This window comes from Dipodomys merriami, unplaced genomic scaffold (assembly GCF_024711535.1).
Source record: "Dipodomys merriami isolate MVZ:Mamm:240054 unplaced genomic scaffold, mDipMer1.0.p SCAF_4, whole genome shotgun sequence".
NCBI lineage: Eukaryota > Metazoa > Chordata > Mammalia > Rodentia > Heteromyidae > Dipodomys > Dipodomys merriami.
In genome coordinates this window covers 41,595,501-41,611,922 of record NW_027205603.1, presented here as the reverse complement: position 1 = coordinate 41,611,922, position 16,422 = coordinate 41,595,501, and the positions used below count along the sequence as shown (strand labels likewise).

Sequence of the window (16,422 nt, the reverse complement as noted above, 5' to 3'; positions counted from 1 at the left end):
TGTCTACCCTGTTTGCAAGACCTGGAAACACTGTCCGCCAGGCACAGGGAAGGCCCTGCTGAGAAGATTCTATAACAACAACAATGATAACAACAACAACGACAACATTATTTTGCTAAAACTCAGAAGGTTTGTTACATTACCTAAATTTACCTATGTGCAACAAATCACAAGGTCTTATGATAAGACACTACATCTTTATTCCCTTCAATAGAGAGCTGTTTGGCACAATAGCATACCTTCTAAAGGGACTATGTGTTGAAACCTGGCTATCATGGGCAAAGATCACTTATGTAGAATTATTTTCTCTCCATGACTTTCAGAGCTTAGAGTTTCCTGAGGCATGCATTTCTGGTTTTAGAACATAATAAGCCAAAGATAGAAAATAATATGTGAGAATGGATCAAGAAAATGTGGTATATATACACAATGGAATTCTATGCCTCCATCAGAAAGAATGACATTGCCTCATTTGTTAGGAAATGGAAAGGCTTGGAAAAAATTATATTAAGTGAAGTAAGCCAGGCCCTTATTTACAATAACTAGTATATGTCTGAGTCAAGCAGAAAAGGACAGATAAGTTGATGTTAGGGAAATGAACTCTAAGATATGTATTCAAATGTTTTTTTTTCCTTTCATGCGATTGTTTCTAACACATTTATAAGATGATTTCTTTGTTTTGTATGTCCCTCCACCATGGTATAACTTCTGCTTTCACTGTATTTGATGTCGGTATAATTTGTGGAGGGGAAGGGAAAAAAACAAATCATTTAAATAGGGATACAGGTGGATGTACAAGTCGTTATGTTGAAAACAAACTTTACAACTTTGGTGGGGGGGCAGGAGGATTGGGGGGGACGGGGGGGAGGATGGGAAGGAATGGGAAGGGGAAACAAAGGAGGAGGCTACAATGCTTGATAAGAAATGTTCTCATTATCTTGCCCATGTAATTGTAACCCCTCTGTACACAATAAAAAAAGAAAATAATATGTGAAAAATAGGTTAATGGTTCCTATGAAATAATCTGAAATACAATGATTCCATGAACCCTGTGTTCTACAGCTTGGGTCTACCTATGGACACATTCTCTTCACTCCACTTTGTAAGATTTGGGATGCCACCTCTTCACAGTTGCCATCTGAAATTGTATTCAATCCTGAGGCTTTAGAGTCCTAAATCCAGTCACTGAAAGATTAATGTGAAATAATTCTAAACAAACCAGTATGACCATCTTTCCTAGCAGTTAAATACATGTGCTAACTTCTTGAAGATTATCAATAAAATACTTGGACTCACTAAAGCTAAGACTGATTTAAAATAGACATGTTAATCTATATTCTATGCAATTCAGTTTCTTGAAAAATCAACATAAATGTTACTTTCCCTAAATGTGCAGGTGGTTTCTTATTGGCACTATCATTTCTAGCAAAAGTAGAATCTGGTCACTAGTGTTTTTCCAAAAAAATCCATGTTGTGCCATAGTAACAAATAAATGCTAAGCTTAGTGGATGAGTAGATTTATTATTCATATTTTGCTTCTTCAGTCCCACTCAAAAGAACTCTCATACAACCATGAATATAGCATTATTTTGTGTATGTTTCTGTACCAGGGCTTGAACTCAGGACTTCATGCTCTTAGTCAGCTTGCTTGCTTATGGTTGGTGCTTTATCACTTAAGTCATGCTATGTAACTGGAGATGGGGTCTCACAGACTTTTCTGCCTTGGCTAGCTTTAGAACCTTAGTCTTCCAGGTCTTAGCTTCCTGAGTAACTAGAACTATAGGTATGACCATTGGCAGTTCTAAACATCTTGAGTTGTGGTATTCAGATCTCTGCAGTCATATGACTCTGTCAAATTCTGGCTGCTGTGAAATCTTCCATGTGATTTGAAAGAAGATATCATGGTAGGATGAAGCAATAGCACTCTATCAGAGTGAATTTCACAGTGAATTCAAATAATTAGTATATCAAAGTGTTAAAATCCTTGACTTATACCTTACTAAGATGGTATATTTCTTATATTGAAATACAAGTTATCATCTGGGAGACATAGCTCATACCCCTGATCCCAGATAAGGAGGAAATAAAAATAGGAGGACTGTGGTTCAAGGCTAGCTTAGGCCAAATGAAATAGCAAGACTTTATCAAGTTGGCTGTGGCAATTGACAATTGTAATCCTAGCCATTCTAGGATTATAGGTAGGAGGATTACAGTCCAGTCCAGTCTAAACGAAAAAAGGTTGTCTATGTATACTCCATACTTTTGTCTTAAATAAAACTCACAAGACCTGGTAATAAAAATGCCACCAGCAGCATAACTCCCCTTTCATAAAGAATCCAGGAAGTCAGGTAAGGGTTAGTATCCAACCAGCCATTCAATCCAACATCAGCTATCAGACCCAGCTGCCATGCCTTGTTGCAAAATGCAAACCTACCAGGCTCCTTGCAAGAAACTGACCTTTCTCCCTGAGAAGCCATCTGCATTGCAGAAATAACCTAGCACAAGGGTGCATACTCCACTTTGCCTTGTTAGGTTATTTCTGAGAGAAAATTGCTTGTGTGGCACCTGGAGGGTGCCCTGGGTCATACTCCTCCTGTAGAGCTTTAGGCAGTACTCAGGATTCTTCATGTGCAGTGTCAGTGATCATCATAACAGGGAGAAGTGTGGCCAAAGCACGGCTCTCTGCAGGTCTCCAATTCACCTCTGTTGGCTTTCTAGAACAGGGTTCTGTAAACACAGATGACAAAATGGACAAGAAACCATTATAGAAATTAAAGAGCAACAATAACAAAAAGCAGGACAATGAAATCCAAGCTGAAAAGACAACAGACACTTACAGCGTGGCAAGCTGCGGTCTGCATGTAAGAAGACCTTCAAGAACGAGGATGCAGAGGGGTGGTAGATGATACTCCTTCCTCTTCCTCCTCCTCCTCCTCAAAGTCTCACTTCAGCAGCTAATGGTTACTTTCCTTATAACTGATGTAACTGTTATGCTTAAAGTTTTAAAGTAAAAGATGTCTAGAACCATTACCAATAAAAAGTATGTACTATGTCTTCTGGAGCTATTAATTATCCAATCATCACTATTAACCAAAGTAATAACACTTTTAAACTAGATGTCACCACACACTGAAAGAACCTCAAATTTGTAGTTCCTTATTTATGAAGTAAATAAGGTCCCTTCTAAGTTCCTTATTACCCCACCCAGTACCATGTAGTTGTTTGTATTACACCCACCCACAGGAAATTTCATTAAACCACTCTACTGAAGATTGTTCAGTGAATGAGCTCATACTTGTCTCTCCCTTGAAATCCAGCTGTGCAGAAAAAGGGACCTTGGAGTACAAGGGTTTTGACCTTCTGCTTCCTAGAAACTGTGCAGGCCACCCACACTGTCAAGTGTTCATAAGCATTTTTAGAAACACATTTTCGGTCTCGTAAGTACTGCTATACTTTCAGACTTCTTTTCTGTTCCACAGTTCCTGTTCTTATTGGGTTGTGTCATTTATTGCTTTGATTCCTATTAGGCTGTGTTTGATCATTTGTACATTGATACTGCTCAGATTCTTGGCTGTGTCCCCAAGTGAACTGCACATCTGTACATCATCTTACACAGATTTTTCCCAACCAAGTGTCCTGGCAGGAAATCTGACCATTACTTGTTGAACCTTCCCTTCCATCTTTAATCAATTAGCTCTCTAAATTGTTCCCTTACCTATTCAGTTCTCTGTCTCCAATGTTGATGATTGCAAATGTGTCTTGATCACTCTCCCAGCCTGCAGTCTTGTCCCTCTAAGATCATTTTGCCAAAAACTGTCTTCCTCAAATGAAAATCTCACTATGTACTCAGAACCTTCCTGTGTTTGTCCTATAACATAGCTTACATCCCCCTTAATGGTATGGCTGCTACTAATTTTTTGTCTGCATTGCTCAGCAAAGCTGCACTTCCTGTGTTTCAGCCACACCCATGTCCATTGCAGCTGGCGAGTCACGCTTGTCCTAACCTCTTCATCTTCACACACACTGGACTCACAAAACAATCCCCAGTTGCCATTTTCAATACTATCTATAACTCCCCTCGAGCTCCTCCTACCTTATACAACTCAAGATTTCTTACAATCCTCAGGCAGGGTGCTTTAGAAAGCTTAGAAATTTGGAGCGTAAACTTGTTCAACCACTTTGGAAAGCAGTATGGAGGTTCCTCAAAAGACTCCACTTAGAGCTCCTCTATGACCCAGCAATCCCACTTTTGGGCATTTACCCAAACGATCAGAAACAAGACCATACTAAAGTTACCAGCACAACTATGTTTATCGCAGCCTTATTCACCACAGCTAAGATATGAAACCAACACTGATGCCTCTCAGTAGATGAAAGGATCAAGAAAATGTGAAATTCTATTTTTATTTATTTATGGAATTTTATGTACTAAATTTATACAATGGAATTCTATGTCCTAAGATCTATTATAAATAGCTGCTTAGAAATTTGTCCTAGGATCTCTTCTAAGTAACTTCTTGTGAATGTTAAACATACACTAGGCACCTGGCTTCTTGAAACAAGGCCTGAGTGTGTCCTTCCACTGCTGGGTCCCCAGAGATGAATGTGTTAGACACATAAGCAATGCTTTCCATTAAAGGAAGCAGAGAGGGAGCTTGGCTGTTCTCAGAGTTCAGTGGAAGACAGATCCACACTTTTTTCTTTATTGGTCTGCTCATGCGCTGCCATTCTCCTTTTCTATACTTATATTCCTTTTAAAATGTGCGGTCACATTTGTACAGACCCTTCCCTATTGCAATAGTTGGCTTCTGCTTAAAAATCTGTCCTTAACATTTCAATAATTGTCTGGCTTTATTTATCTTTGATAGTACACATTCTGACGTAAATTCAGATATCTTGGTGGACCTGACTCTTAGGGTCTACTCTTGGGGTACTTAGTTGAGTGTCTCTAGGTAAAGGTCAATGAGCAAGAAGAGAACCAAATCTGACCAAGTAATGGTTGGAAGAAAATGTGGCTCAGGTAAAGGAATAATGTGTTAAAGTAATGTCTTAAAGAAAGAAAATTTCTAGTAGGAAAAATCTGGAATTCTATGCCTCCATCAGAAAAAATGACATAGCCCCATTTGTTAGGAAATGGAAAGACTTGGAAAAAATTATATTAAGTGAAGTAAGCCAGGCCCAAAGAAACATAGGTCCCATGGTTTCCCTTATTTTCAATAACTAGTATATGTTTGAGACAAGCAGAAAAGGTCATATAAGATGATGTTAAGCAAAATGAACCCCAATATATGGACACAAGTGGTTTTTTCTTTCTTGCTGTTGTTTCTAATGTATTTATAAGGTACCATGTGATATTTTTTTTTTGTTGCTGTGTATGTTCCTCCCCCATGGTATAACCCTTGTTTAAACTGTATTTGATATTGGTATAATTTGGGGAAGGGAAGGGAAAAAACAAAATGTTTAAATAGGGATACAGATTGACCCCATTCAGCAATGAGATGTAGAATACACTATGTTGAAAAACAAACTTTACAATTTAGACAGGGGCGTGTAGTTGAGGAGGTGGGAGGGAAGGGATGGTAGGGGAAAAACAAAGGAGGAGGCAACAATGCTTGATAAGAAATACTCATTACCTTGCTTATGTAACTGTAACCCCTCTGTATAGTATTTTCACAATAAAAAACTTATTAAAAAATAAAAATGGGGGCTGGGAAGGTGGTTCAGTGGTAGAGCGCTTGCCTTGCATGCTCGAGGCCCTGGGTTCCATTCCTCAGCACCACATAAGCAAAAAGAAAAAAGCTGGAAGTGGCGCTGTAGCTCAAGTGGTAGAGTGTTAGCCTTGAGCTGAAGAGCTGAGGGATAGCACCCAGGCCCAGAGTTCAGGCCCCATGACCGGACCCAAAAAATAAAAATAAATAAATAAATGAATTATTGAATATTTATGAAGTGATTTTCTTTATGGTAAGGATTTTATTTTTTTCTTTACCTTTTTATTGTGAAAATACTGTACAGAGGAGTTACAATTACATGGGCAAGATAATGTGTACATTTCTTATCAAGTATTGTTGCCTCTTCCTTTGTTTCCCCTTCCTATTCCTTCCCATCTTCCCCCCTCCCTGCCCCCGTCTCTCCCCCCTCTAAAGAATATTCCATTTTGTTTGTTTTTGAACTCAGGACCTAGGTACTGTTAAGTTTTTATGCTCAAAGCTAGCGCTATTCCACATAAGCCACTGTTCCACTTCTGGCTCTTTTTTTTTTTTTTTTGGTAGTTAGTTGGAGATAAGAGTCCCGTGGGTTTTCCTGCTCAGGCTGGATTTCTGTGATCCTCAGATCTCAGCTTCCTGCGAAGCTATGATTACAAGTGTGAGCCACCAGCACAGGGCCTAAAATAAGGAATATTCAGATTCCGTAAATTTATTTTCTTGCCTTTTTACCAAGCTACTCAACAGTGTACTGTTCTCTAATTTGTTGTGTTTGGATATGAATTCCCCTCCCCCTCAACACTGGAAACTTCATCTCCAATGCCATGTTGGGGATTCAGTGGGACAACATTGACTTAATTATAGACAAACTCATTGCTGGAGGCATAACTCAATGGACTGTGCAGGGTTGGTGGAAGGTGGGTTCTGACTACAGGGGATGGGGCTCGTTGAGATTATGCCTTTGAATGGTTGATCTTGACCAGAACCTCTTTTTCTCTCTGATGCCAAGCTACCATGAAGTAGGTAAACAGTCTTCTTTGTCACCTGATCCCTCAGCCCTGACAGTTGTCACAGACCCATTACAAAGAAGCTAGTCACGAGGTGAAACCTCTGAAACTGCAGCCGAAAAAAATCTTCCCTCCTTCAGTTTATTTGCTCACACATTTTGCCACAGTGATGGAAAGTAAGTAACACATACGCCTTTAATTTATTTCAGTCTATAAAAAAGCAGTAACTTAAATCAGTCCCATGAGTTTTTAGTCACAAGGAAATGGTAATATAAGATTTTATTGTATTATTAATAATATTATATATTATTTATATTTGGGAATATGACAATTCATAAAACATTATTTGTTTAATTATTATCCATGGTTTGACCTTTAATGTTTGTTTCATTTATAGCTATACAGGTAAATTTATAATTTAATATTAATTCCTTAAGGGTCCAAAACACTCCCAGATTTAGATTAAGACAAATAAGATGAAAGAGACAATAGATATAGTTGGTTGATTTACGAAGATCCAATCACTTAACATATGCATAGCACATTCCAAAAGCTAGTACACATCAAATTTAAAATGGATAATCTTAATTGGGCTTGACAATTGCATAAGTAATCAAACAACTTGTATTAAATGTTTCTGGGGCATGCATTTCATTCCCTATTGCTTAGCTTTATTGAGCTAACATATCAGTCAGTTTTTCTAATAGAAAAGGGACTACGGTCAAGGTTGGAAATAAATTTCTTACAGCTGCATACTTCATGGATGGCAGGTGATGATTGCATACAGCTAAGTCCCTCTGAGCATTAAATGGCACATGTTGGCATATGGGTAAGTGTGTTTTGTAATCTAAAAAATGAGAAAATATTATAAAAATAGAAGTAGAAAACCCTAGACAAGTTAAAATACAGAAAGATTTTCAGCAAAGTTATTTGAATCAGGCAATATTTAATATATCAAATATTAATAACTATGTATAAAGTAACATCAACCTAGGATGTTATGACAAAAAATAGCAGGCATCATTACCACCCTAGGTTTCTTTGCCAATGTCAGTGTCCTCTGATTATACATGGGGGATCTCACTGGCTATTACAGCACTTGTTTATTACTAACATTATAAAAATAACCATCTACATAATCATCTAATGATTACACATACTAAATAGATTAGGATTATACATGGGGATTTGATTAACTGCAATAACTTAAGGACCACTTGAAACTTCTTCTGTATGTTTCAAAGACCTGTTGAGGAGAAACAGAGAACAAGAGAAATTGGATTGAAAAATATGTCCACTTAGTATATCAAAGTGCATATTTTTCATGAGTTTTTATCTTATAATACTACTTATAGTACTCATATTTTTCTTACAGTGCATCAGTTTCTGGTATCTACAAAAATCTTATTAAGATTGGGATCACAAAGGAAAACATTTGTACCATAATAACATTTTATCTTTGTGAATCACAAGTTAGGTCACAATCATTTTGGGAGAATACTATCAATATCCTTTCAGCATATGGCTATTTGCTCAATAAATATTTATTTAATATAAGAGGAGAAAAGAATGGAAAGGAGAGAGAATGTGAAGAAAAAGCCTCATTTTTTTGCAGACAATTTCTCCTTATGTGGAATGTATTCTCTACCCCAACCAATGCCAGCTAACTCCTTTATCTGATGAACTCCTCAACTTTAAGTTATAGCCTTAAATATTACTCTCTGGACCCCTGATTACCAGGCAAGTTAGAATTTTCTGTTGCATGTACTTATCTCCTTTCTAATGACTCACTAACATTAACCATCAGTATTTTATCTAAATAATTTTTACTATATATCCTCTCCACAATTTAATAAGTTCCATTATGAGAAGAACCACAGTAGTTACTATGTTGTGTTAGTGACAGTAACAGTCACATGTTTTTCTCCAGAAAATTTCCAAACCCACTGTAGGCCTTTATTAAATATAAATCACATGAACAATGGATGCAGTTAAAGCTCTTGGCCTGAAGAACAGTATGCTCCTTGACATGCAAAGAACATTTAGAAAACTACAGCAGAGAAACACTTGATATTTGTGTATCTCTGCTGGTAGAATCATCAGCTGTAAGATAGATAAAGTCTATGAACTTAAGAGGTTATAGATCTCTATGACAAAGAGAATCCTTAAGTTTTCAGATTTTGGAGAAAAAAACAGAGTAAATATTTCAAAACCATTTTAAATATAGTAATAGATTTTAAACAGGTTTTTCAACTTAACCAATTAAGATGCTATTAGCACAACATACAGGACTCCAGTGCCATTTTTCTTTGTAACCATTCAGAGTATTTGTAACCATTCAGAGAGTATTCTGTATATATAAATGTATGACTGAGTTTCTGTCTATGCATTATATGTAACAATGTTATACTTAGTATTTAGACTTGATAATTGCTGTTTTGTAAATATATGGAAGTTTCTGCCCATTAATTTCAGAATATCAGAATGTTTTGCTATATCTCATGCTTCTTAGTGGACTCACAGTTTTCCATTGTATAGATTACTACAGTTTTTAAATTAATCCTCTTTTGTTTAGTCACTGGATTATTTTCATTGTAGGTGCTTTCTAGATTTTATGGGAAAAAATGTCCATGCTATTTAGTAAAACATTTCTCATGTTTTATTAAAAACCATATGGCAATGAACATACTATTCTGATAGGTACATAATGGTGCATTAAAGAAAGTATTTCTTTAGGTGGCATGCTCAGATAGAATTATTGGGAAAATTAACGTCTAGAGTAGAACAGAATTGAATGAGCAGACATGGGAGAAAGTGAACTCTCAAATACTCAAGGGGTTCACATGAGTCCAGATGTCCATTTGATAGGGGTACTGAGAGAAAAGAGGAATTGACAGTTCTAAAACACTTTCTAAGTGTGTTACTCTGATTCTGGGAGTACTCATTACAGACTGAACATGCTTGCTTTTCTCTGTGATATATGGTGAGAAGATAGTGCTGAATTCTCATGAGATTCTATAACTCCAAGAATACTAAGTGGCCTCATGGTCCTGCACAGTAGGGGCTTCATATCTATTGAGAACTTGTTTGTCATGCTGAGGAAAAGGGGTGTCACCATCCTACCACATCATCCTGGTGAAGAGAGGTCCAATGGGGACATGCGACCTAGAAACTATATGAAAAGAAATGTAATTCAGGGTACTTGGCTCAAAACATTTTCTCCTTATGTCACGAATAACATATTTAATTTTTTTAACCTTGAGCAGTCGTACATGGTACCCACAATTACCTGACATTGATATTAATTGCCCTGAGCCAACATACCAGAGTAGACCAAGGCAGGGCAAGAAGAGCACGGAACACAAAGAAGAAAATCAGCAGAACCTGCACAATGAAAGAAAAAGAGGTAATGTGCTGGACAGGACAGAATACCTATTAAACAAAATTCCTTGTTGGTTTCATTAATTTCTAGTGGAAACTAATTGAAATTAGTACCCAACTGCTTTTATAGTTAAGGAGTTGCCATTACATATGAGTTAGGTACTTAACTCTGTGCATGTTCTCTCATTCCATAACTCAGTCATTTTCAATTTAAAATTCTATTGTTTATCAAATAAAATTGAGTGTACAGATGTGTCTGTGGAAGCCCCTCACCTACATTGCAGTTAGGAGTCTAGTTTCCAGCATGGAATAAGCAAGAAAGCCAATCAACCCAGATCATTAAGCGTCACCAGGAAGTTATGAGATTTACATTAGGTAGAGTATATAAAAATAAATTATATTTATAATGCCAGGCATGTAAAATTACTTGCTAAATGTAGTTCCTCTAAGTATAACTCTGAGGCAAAAGAAAAAGAGAAGATATCTCAAAAGACGGAAAAATAGCACTTGGTAGGATAATGAGCTGTGCACATTCAAGTTCCAACAAAGCAGCAAAATAGCAAAGAGGATAAAGGCAGAGAAAATAAGTAAGCTAAGGGAGGGCAGCAATTTCACATGTCTTAAAGAGAAAAAAATAAACCCCACTTTCAACAAGCAGCTCTAGGAATACTACCCCTACAAGGTGTGAATAACATAGATAATCTACAAGCAAATAATTCACTAGTCAAAGAATTTGAAGTAGGACCATCCCATATCTATGCTTTGGTGGGATGGGGGCCAAAATACATGGCAGTGTGTTAAAAGCTCAAAGAAATCCTATGATAAAATTAATATGCTATTAGAATATATGATAATAGATTTTTATGCAATTTGCATGGTAAAAAAATTTGTGGTACTTCTAATAGTGTGATAAGGCATATTGATGTATGTGTTGTCCTATATAATTCATCAGCAATATAGGAAAAGCATGGGCTCCATAGTCAGCTAGACTTCAGTTTAAACTTGTCCTGTGTGTATGAGAGTTAACGTCTCTCAGTCTCTTTCACAGAAGATGGTGATAAGTAAGACATCTTTGGAAGCATCATTCCTGATTTTACAGTATTCAAATTGGCATGACAAGGAACTATAGAAAACATTTGGATTGGAGGTGGTGTGTATACCCAAGTTGGGTATGGCAGGTAAAGCTGGAAGTCTTGGTTACAGTGTTAAAATATCCTACATGGGAAAGCCAAAATAAAGATAAGTCCATGTTTGAGTATTCATCAAATCCAAAGACATTAAAAGTGCAAGGAAGGGAACAGTTGAAATAATCCTCTATATTAGTATTTCTTGAATTAAGAGCACATGAGAATCATCTAGCTGGACTGTGTAGATAGTTTGCTGGCCTACATCAGGAGTTTCTGATTCCAAATCATCTAAGGAAGAGTCCAAGGAAATTATATTTCTTATAGATTCCAAGGGCTGCTGATACAGTCTTGGGGGCCACTGTAGGCTTCAGTGTGAACTATGAAACCAGCTATGATCTAAGAAATACTGAGACATGTTGGAAGTTATCTGGTAACAAAATAAGATCAAATGTAAGTGTAATAAGAAATAGAGAATATTAAGGAAATGTGAGGCAAAGAGTAGATTACAGATAGTAATATAAAATACAGTCTTGAAGGATCACTTAAATGTGAGAGCCAAAGAATTAGGAAAGTAAGATATTGGGGAAGTCACCCAAGAGGGGATTAAATTTTCTTGGTGAAGCAATGTGTGGTAAAGGGGAAGACAGTGAGGTAGATGTGAGCTTTTCACATAAATTAAGGAAGTGCTTAGAAAGAGTACCATGACAAGTCACAAAATAGGATGGCATGACAAAATGGCATGAGCTTAAAAAGGAAGATGAATTGCAGGTGGCATGCCAGTACTGCCTCGTGGCAACTGGAGAAGGAAGAACTTCCCCTGCAGAGGCTACAGGGAGCACTGTCCTCTGGGAAGAGCTATGTGAACCAATAAGCAAAGGGCTGGAGAGTATTTTTTGAATAGCAATGAAAAACAATCCGTTGAAAATCAAATTCCTGTCTCATTGGGCACAGTGAAAAGGTTCAGAAAACACATCAATGTGGGGAACAGCGCAAATACATGAAATGATTTTGTTTTCACAGGGGCAGTTGGACAGGGGCAGAGCAGCCAAGGATAACAAGGATTAAAATAAATAAGCAGAACTAACCTGTATCACGTTTCTGAACTGAACTTTGGTACAATGTTGTCCTTGTCTATTAAGTGACATGGGCTCCAGCCTCTTATCTCATTCATTTGTTTTGAAGTGGGACAATGAGGATAAATCATTATTGCAATGTTCATAGTTATATAAACAAGGAAGCTGATATGGAGGGGAGAAACAAACAAGAGCAACTGTCAAGTTTGGAAATAAAGGTAGCTAGATGATGGATAGATAGACACATAGATGATAGACATGTAGCTATATAATATTTAGATATACATACACATAGTGTTAAGTATGTAGTATGTATATATTTGTATGTATGTTAACATTTGCTACATAACTAATTCATATATGTTTAAATGTGTGTGTCTATATAGACATATGTGTATTCACATGTACACATTCAGAATAGAACACTCATTTTTCTTGAGTATAATGCTTATGGGATAGGTTTCAGCTGGTTTTCAGTAAAAAGCAGCAACACAAAGCACCAAAGGCAGTACATTACAAATGCATGCATAGGGATGGAAGAAATTTTTGGTTAATGCACCATATTCATTGCAACTATCATGACTGCAGAAAAGCAACACATTGAACACTGAACATAGGGCATGTCATTGAATATATCCTGTTTTGTAGCATATGCCAATAAACCACTTGCATACATGCCTGTGTTCATGTTGTGATGGTCTCCCTAAACAATAAGAGGATTGAGATGGAAGCTCAGGCTTGACAATTTCTTGAATTATCTTTAAAAGTGTCTAAACCAACTTGAACTAAATTCACTCACTCCTCCACTCACTAAAGTCAATCATTAAATATTTATTTAGAAAATAGATGAGAAGGGATGGGAAGGGTAACAAAGGAGGAGGCAACAATGCTTGATAAGAAATGTACTCATTATCTTGCCCATATAATTGTAACACCTCTGTATGGTATTTTCGCAATTAAAAAAAATTTCGCAATGCATGCATATCTACTAAGTCAATATCTACCAAACACTTAAAATGTAAAGTAGGATTGTCAAGGTTAAATTTTCCTATAAGTTAATTTTTCAAATAAATAAATGGAAGCAATGTATCAACTATAAAGTTCTATAAAAGTGGGAGAAAATTTTTAAAAATCATGTTAATGTAAACAAATGTATAATTCTTTGTGTCTTAATGTGAAAAGTTACACATAATTTACATTTCAGAATAAAAAACTGTCTTTGGTCTGAAGAATGCTTAATTATACTAAAGATGATATACAGTTTGGAGATATTTAGTCAACATTTCAAAACAAGTCATTTGGAAGGAATTTGGCAGCCTGCTTTGAACAGTTGTTCTACTTTTAATAGCTTACTATGGGACTGAAAACAAGCTTAATGTAATTACTAAATGCTATTTATTTTATTCTGTCAAAATTTTAATTTTTATGTTTATCATATGTCTCCCTTAATTTTCTGGATGACTTTGCTTGTAGATAATAATTTGGAACAGGATAAATATAGCTAAATCAAATTGAAGTTTCTATTAAAAGCAGATTTCCTACCCAAATGTATTAGTACTTCAGTTTCTTTATATAGTGCTTAGCCTTATTTTCTTGTTTCAGAATGGCTTCTTTTATAATATAAACCTTTTCAGTGCTCGGGGAAACAACCCATGTCTTGTTGCTATCTGTACACATATCTTTTCCACCCATCATTTCTAGTGAAATTTTATAAGAAAAACATACAACATTAGAGTATGTGAAGATGTACATATAACTTATTGATTGTGTGTTCTTGGGGAAAGAATATTTCACAAAAATTAGTTTTTAAATCAGAGTCATAATATTCACACATTAAGTTGTCACAGGATGCATGAAAATAGACACCGCATAGCCTATAACAACAAAGGCCTAATGTGTGTCAATTTTCTTCCAAGTTTTCTCCTCTGATGATATGTATGCTTCTCTGTAAGTCTTAAAATGGCTTACCATAGGCTTTTGGAAGAAATGGACTGCTACAATTCTAAATGCATCCTCCAAATAGATTTTGTGGTTTTTGTTAGACTCTGTGACAATTCTTTTAAAAATCAACTTAGATGCCCCTCCAAGTATGTGCTAATTATTTTACTTTTAGCATTCTGAGATTTTGACTTTTATTCTTCGCATACCCTTTCTGTTACAACTACACAAGCAGTTTCATCAGCCACAATATCTATCTTCAAGTCATAATTTCTTACAAGATCTTAGAGCAAATGTTTTCCCACTTCTGAAGTAGTTCCAGTCAGCTTTTGTACTAGCTCAATAATGGAAATATGGCATTTCCAGAGAGGAATAGTTTATTCATTGGATTTTTTATTCAGTCTGAGAAAAGTTACACTTAGGTCTAAGATCAAAGGGTAAAACAAAGTAAAGGAATAAAGTATTTTAGGATTAATGACAGTATGAATGTAGGTATGCCAACTGAAAGTTCACATGATGAAGCACTTGAGTTCTTCCATCCTAGATTGTATCTAAGAGCATTGCATAAAGACGACCAAAACACCAACGAGAAAATGAAAAGCAATATTAGTATTTGGGGAATGCACTAGAAACTAAAAATAACCAATAAAAACGTCAAAACAAAAAAATACAATAAATGGGGCAGTATCATTCTTTCTGATAGAAGCATAGAATTCCGTTGTATAAGCTGGGCACTTCTGGCTCATGCCTGTAATCCAAGCTACTCAGGAGGCTGAGATCTGAGAATCTTGGCTCAAAGCCATCCTGGGCAGGAAAGTCCATGAGACTTTTATTTCCAGTAAACCACTAGAAAATTGGTAGTGGGGCTATGGCTCAAGTGGTAGAGCGCCAGCCTTGAGCTGAAGAGCTGAGGGACAGCACCCAAGCCCAGAGTTCAAGACTGACAAAAAAAAAAAGAATTCCATTGTGTGTATATATTTTTTTTCTTGACACATTCATCTACTGAGGGGCATCTGGGATGGTTTCATATCTTAGCTATTTTGAATAATGCTGTAATAAACATAGTTGTGCTGGTAGCTTTAATATAACCTTGTTTGGGAAAAGGCCATGAGATTGCTGGGTCATAGGGGAACTTTATCTTTAGTCCTTTGAGGAACCTCCATACTTCACTTTTGAACAAGTTTATACTCCCACCAACAGTGTAGTAGTATTCCTTTTTGGCCACATCCCCTCCAGCATCTGTTGTTATTTGATTTCTTGAGTATAGTCATTCTAACTGGGGTGAGGTGGAATCTCCATTTGTTAGGAAATGGAAAGACTTGGAAAAAAATCATATTAAGTGAAGTAAACCAGACTCAATGAAACATAGGTCCCATGGTTTCCCTTATTTGCAATAATTAGTTTACATCTAGGATAATCTTATCAGATGAGCAGAATAGTTCAATAGCTATGTATATATGACCATATAAGATGATGCTAAGCAAAATGAACTCCAAGAACTGGACACAAGAGGTTTTTCTTTGTTGTTGTTTTTAATGTACTATGAGATTTTTTTGTTTCTTTTCTATGTTCTTCCCCCTATGGTATATCTCATGTTGTCACTGTATTTGATTTTTGGTACTCTAGAATTATATATATATATATATATATATATATATATATATATATATATATATATATATATGTTTATTTGAATTAGGGAAGAGATGGGGAACAATAGATTGGTGAGACAAAGAACAAGGGGGAACCAAGGCAACAGCAACATAACAATATGTTGGAAATGATCTGTACGACCTGGAGGGGGGAGGGATGAGGGAGGGAAAGTGGAAGAAAAATGAGGGAAAGGGTAACATGTTTGACAAGAAATGTACTTATTACCTGACTTATGTAACTGTAACTCCTCTGTACATCACCTTGAAAATAAAAAAGTGTAGACACTAAAATAATACAATCACTTAAATTCTTAAATTTGGATATTAAGTATCCGTTTGATAGCATTAAAAAGAAAAATAAGCCAAGTGCTGGTGGCAAAAGTCTGTAAATCTAGCTACTCAAGAGGCTGAGCTCTCTGAGAATTGTAATTCAATGCCAGCCTGAGCAGGAAAAGCTGTGAGACTTTTATATCCAATTAACCACCAAAACCTGGAAGTGGTGTGCTAGCTCAAGTGGTAGAGCATTAGCTTTGACCAACAAA

At 36.2% G+C, this 16,422-nt stretch overlaps 1 protein-coding gene across 12 annotated transcripts in view; it reads right to left on the bottom strand.

Annotated features, from left to right (window-relative positions):
- Positions 1–7,052: 7,052 nt before the first annotated feature.
- CUNH8orf34 (chromosome unknown C8orf34 homolog) overlaps positions 7,053–16,422 on the bottom strand; it is a 413,720-nt gene continuing 404,350 nt past the window's right edge. For 8 of the 12 annotated variants that reach the window (XM_069990879.1, XM_069990876.1, XM_069990883.1 and 5 more), the window contains 2 exons: positions 10,034–10,093; positions 7,871–7,955 (listed from right to left, as the gene is read on the bottom strand). In XM_069990879.1, the coding sequence (XP_069846980.1) occupies positions 7,948–7,955; positions 10,034–10,093 (68 nt within the window). In that variant the 3' untranslated portion in view covers positions 7,871–7,947. Of the gene's footprint in view, positions 7,956–10,033; positions 10,094–16,422 lie in introns of those variants that run through there. The other 4 variants (XM_069990886.1, XM_069990885.1, XM_069990882.1 and 1 more) reach the window with 4 other exon arrangements.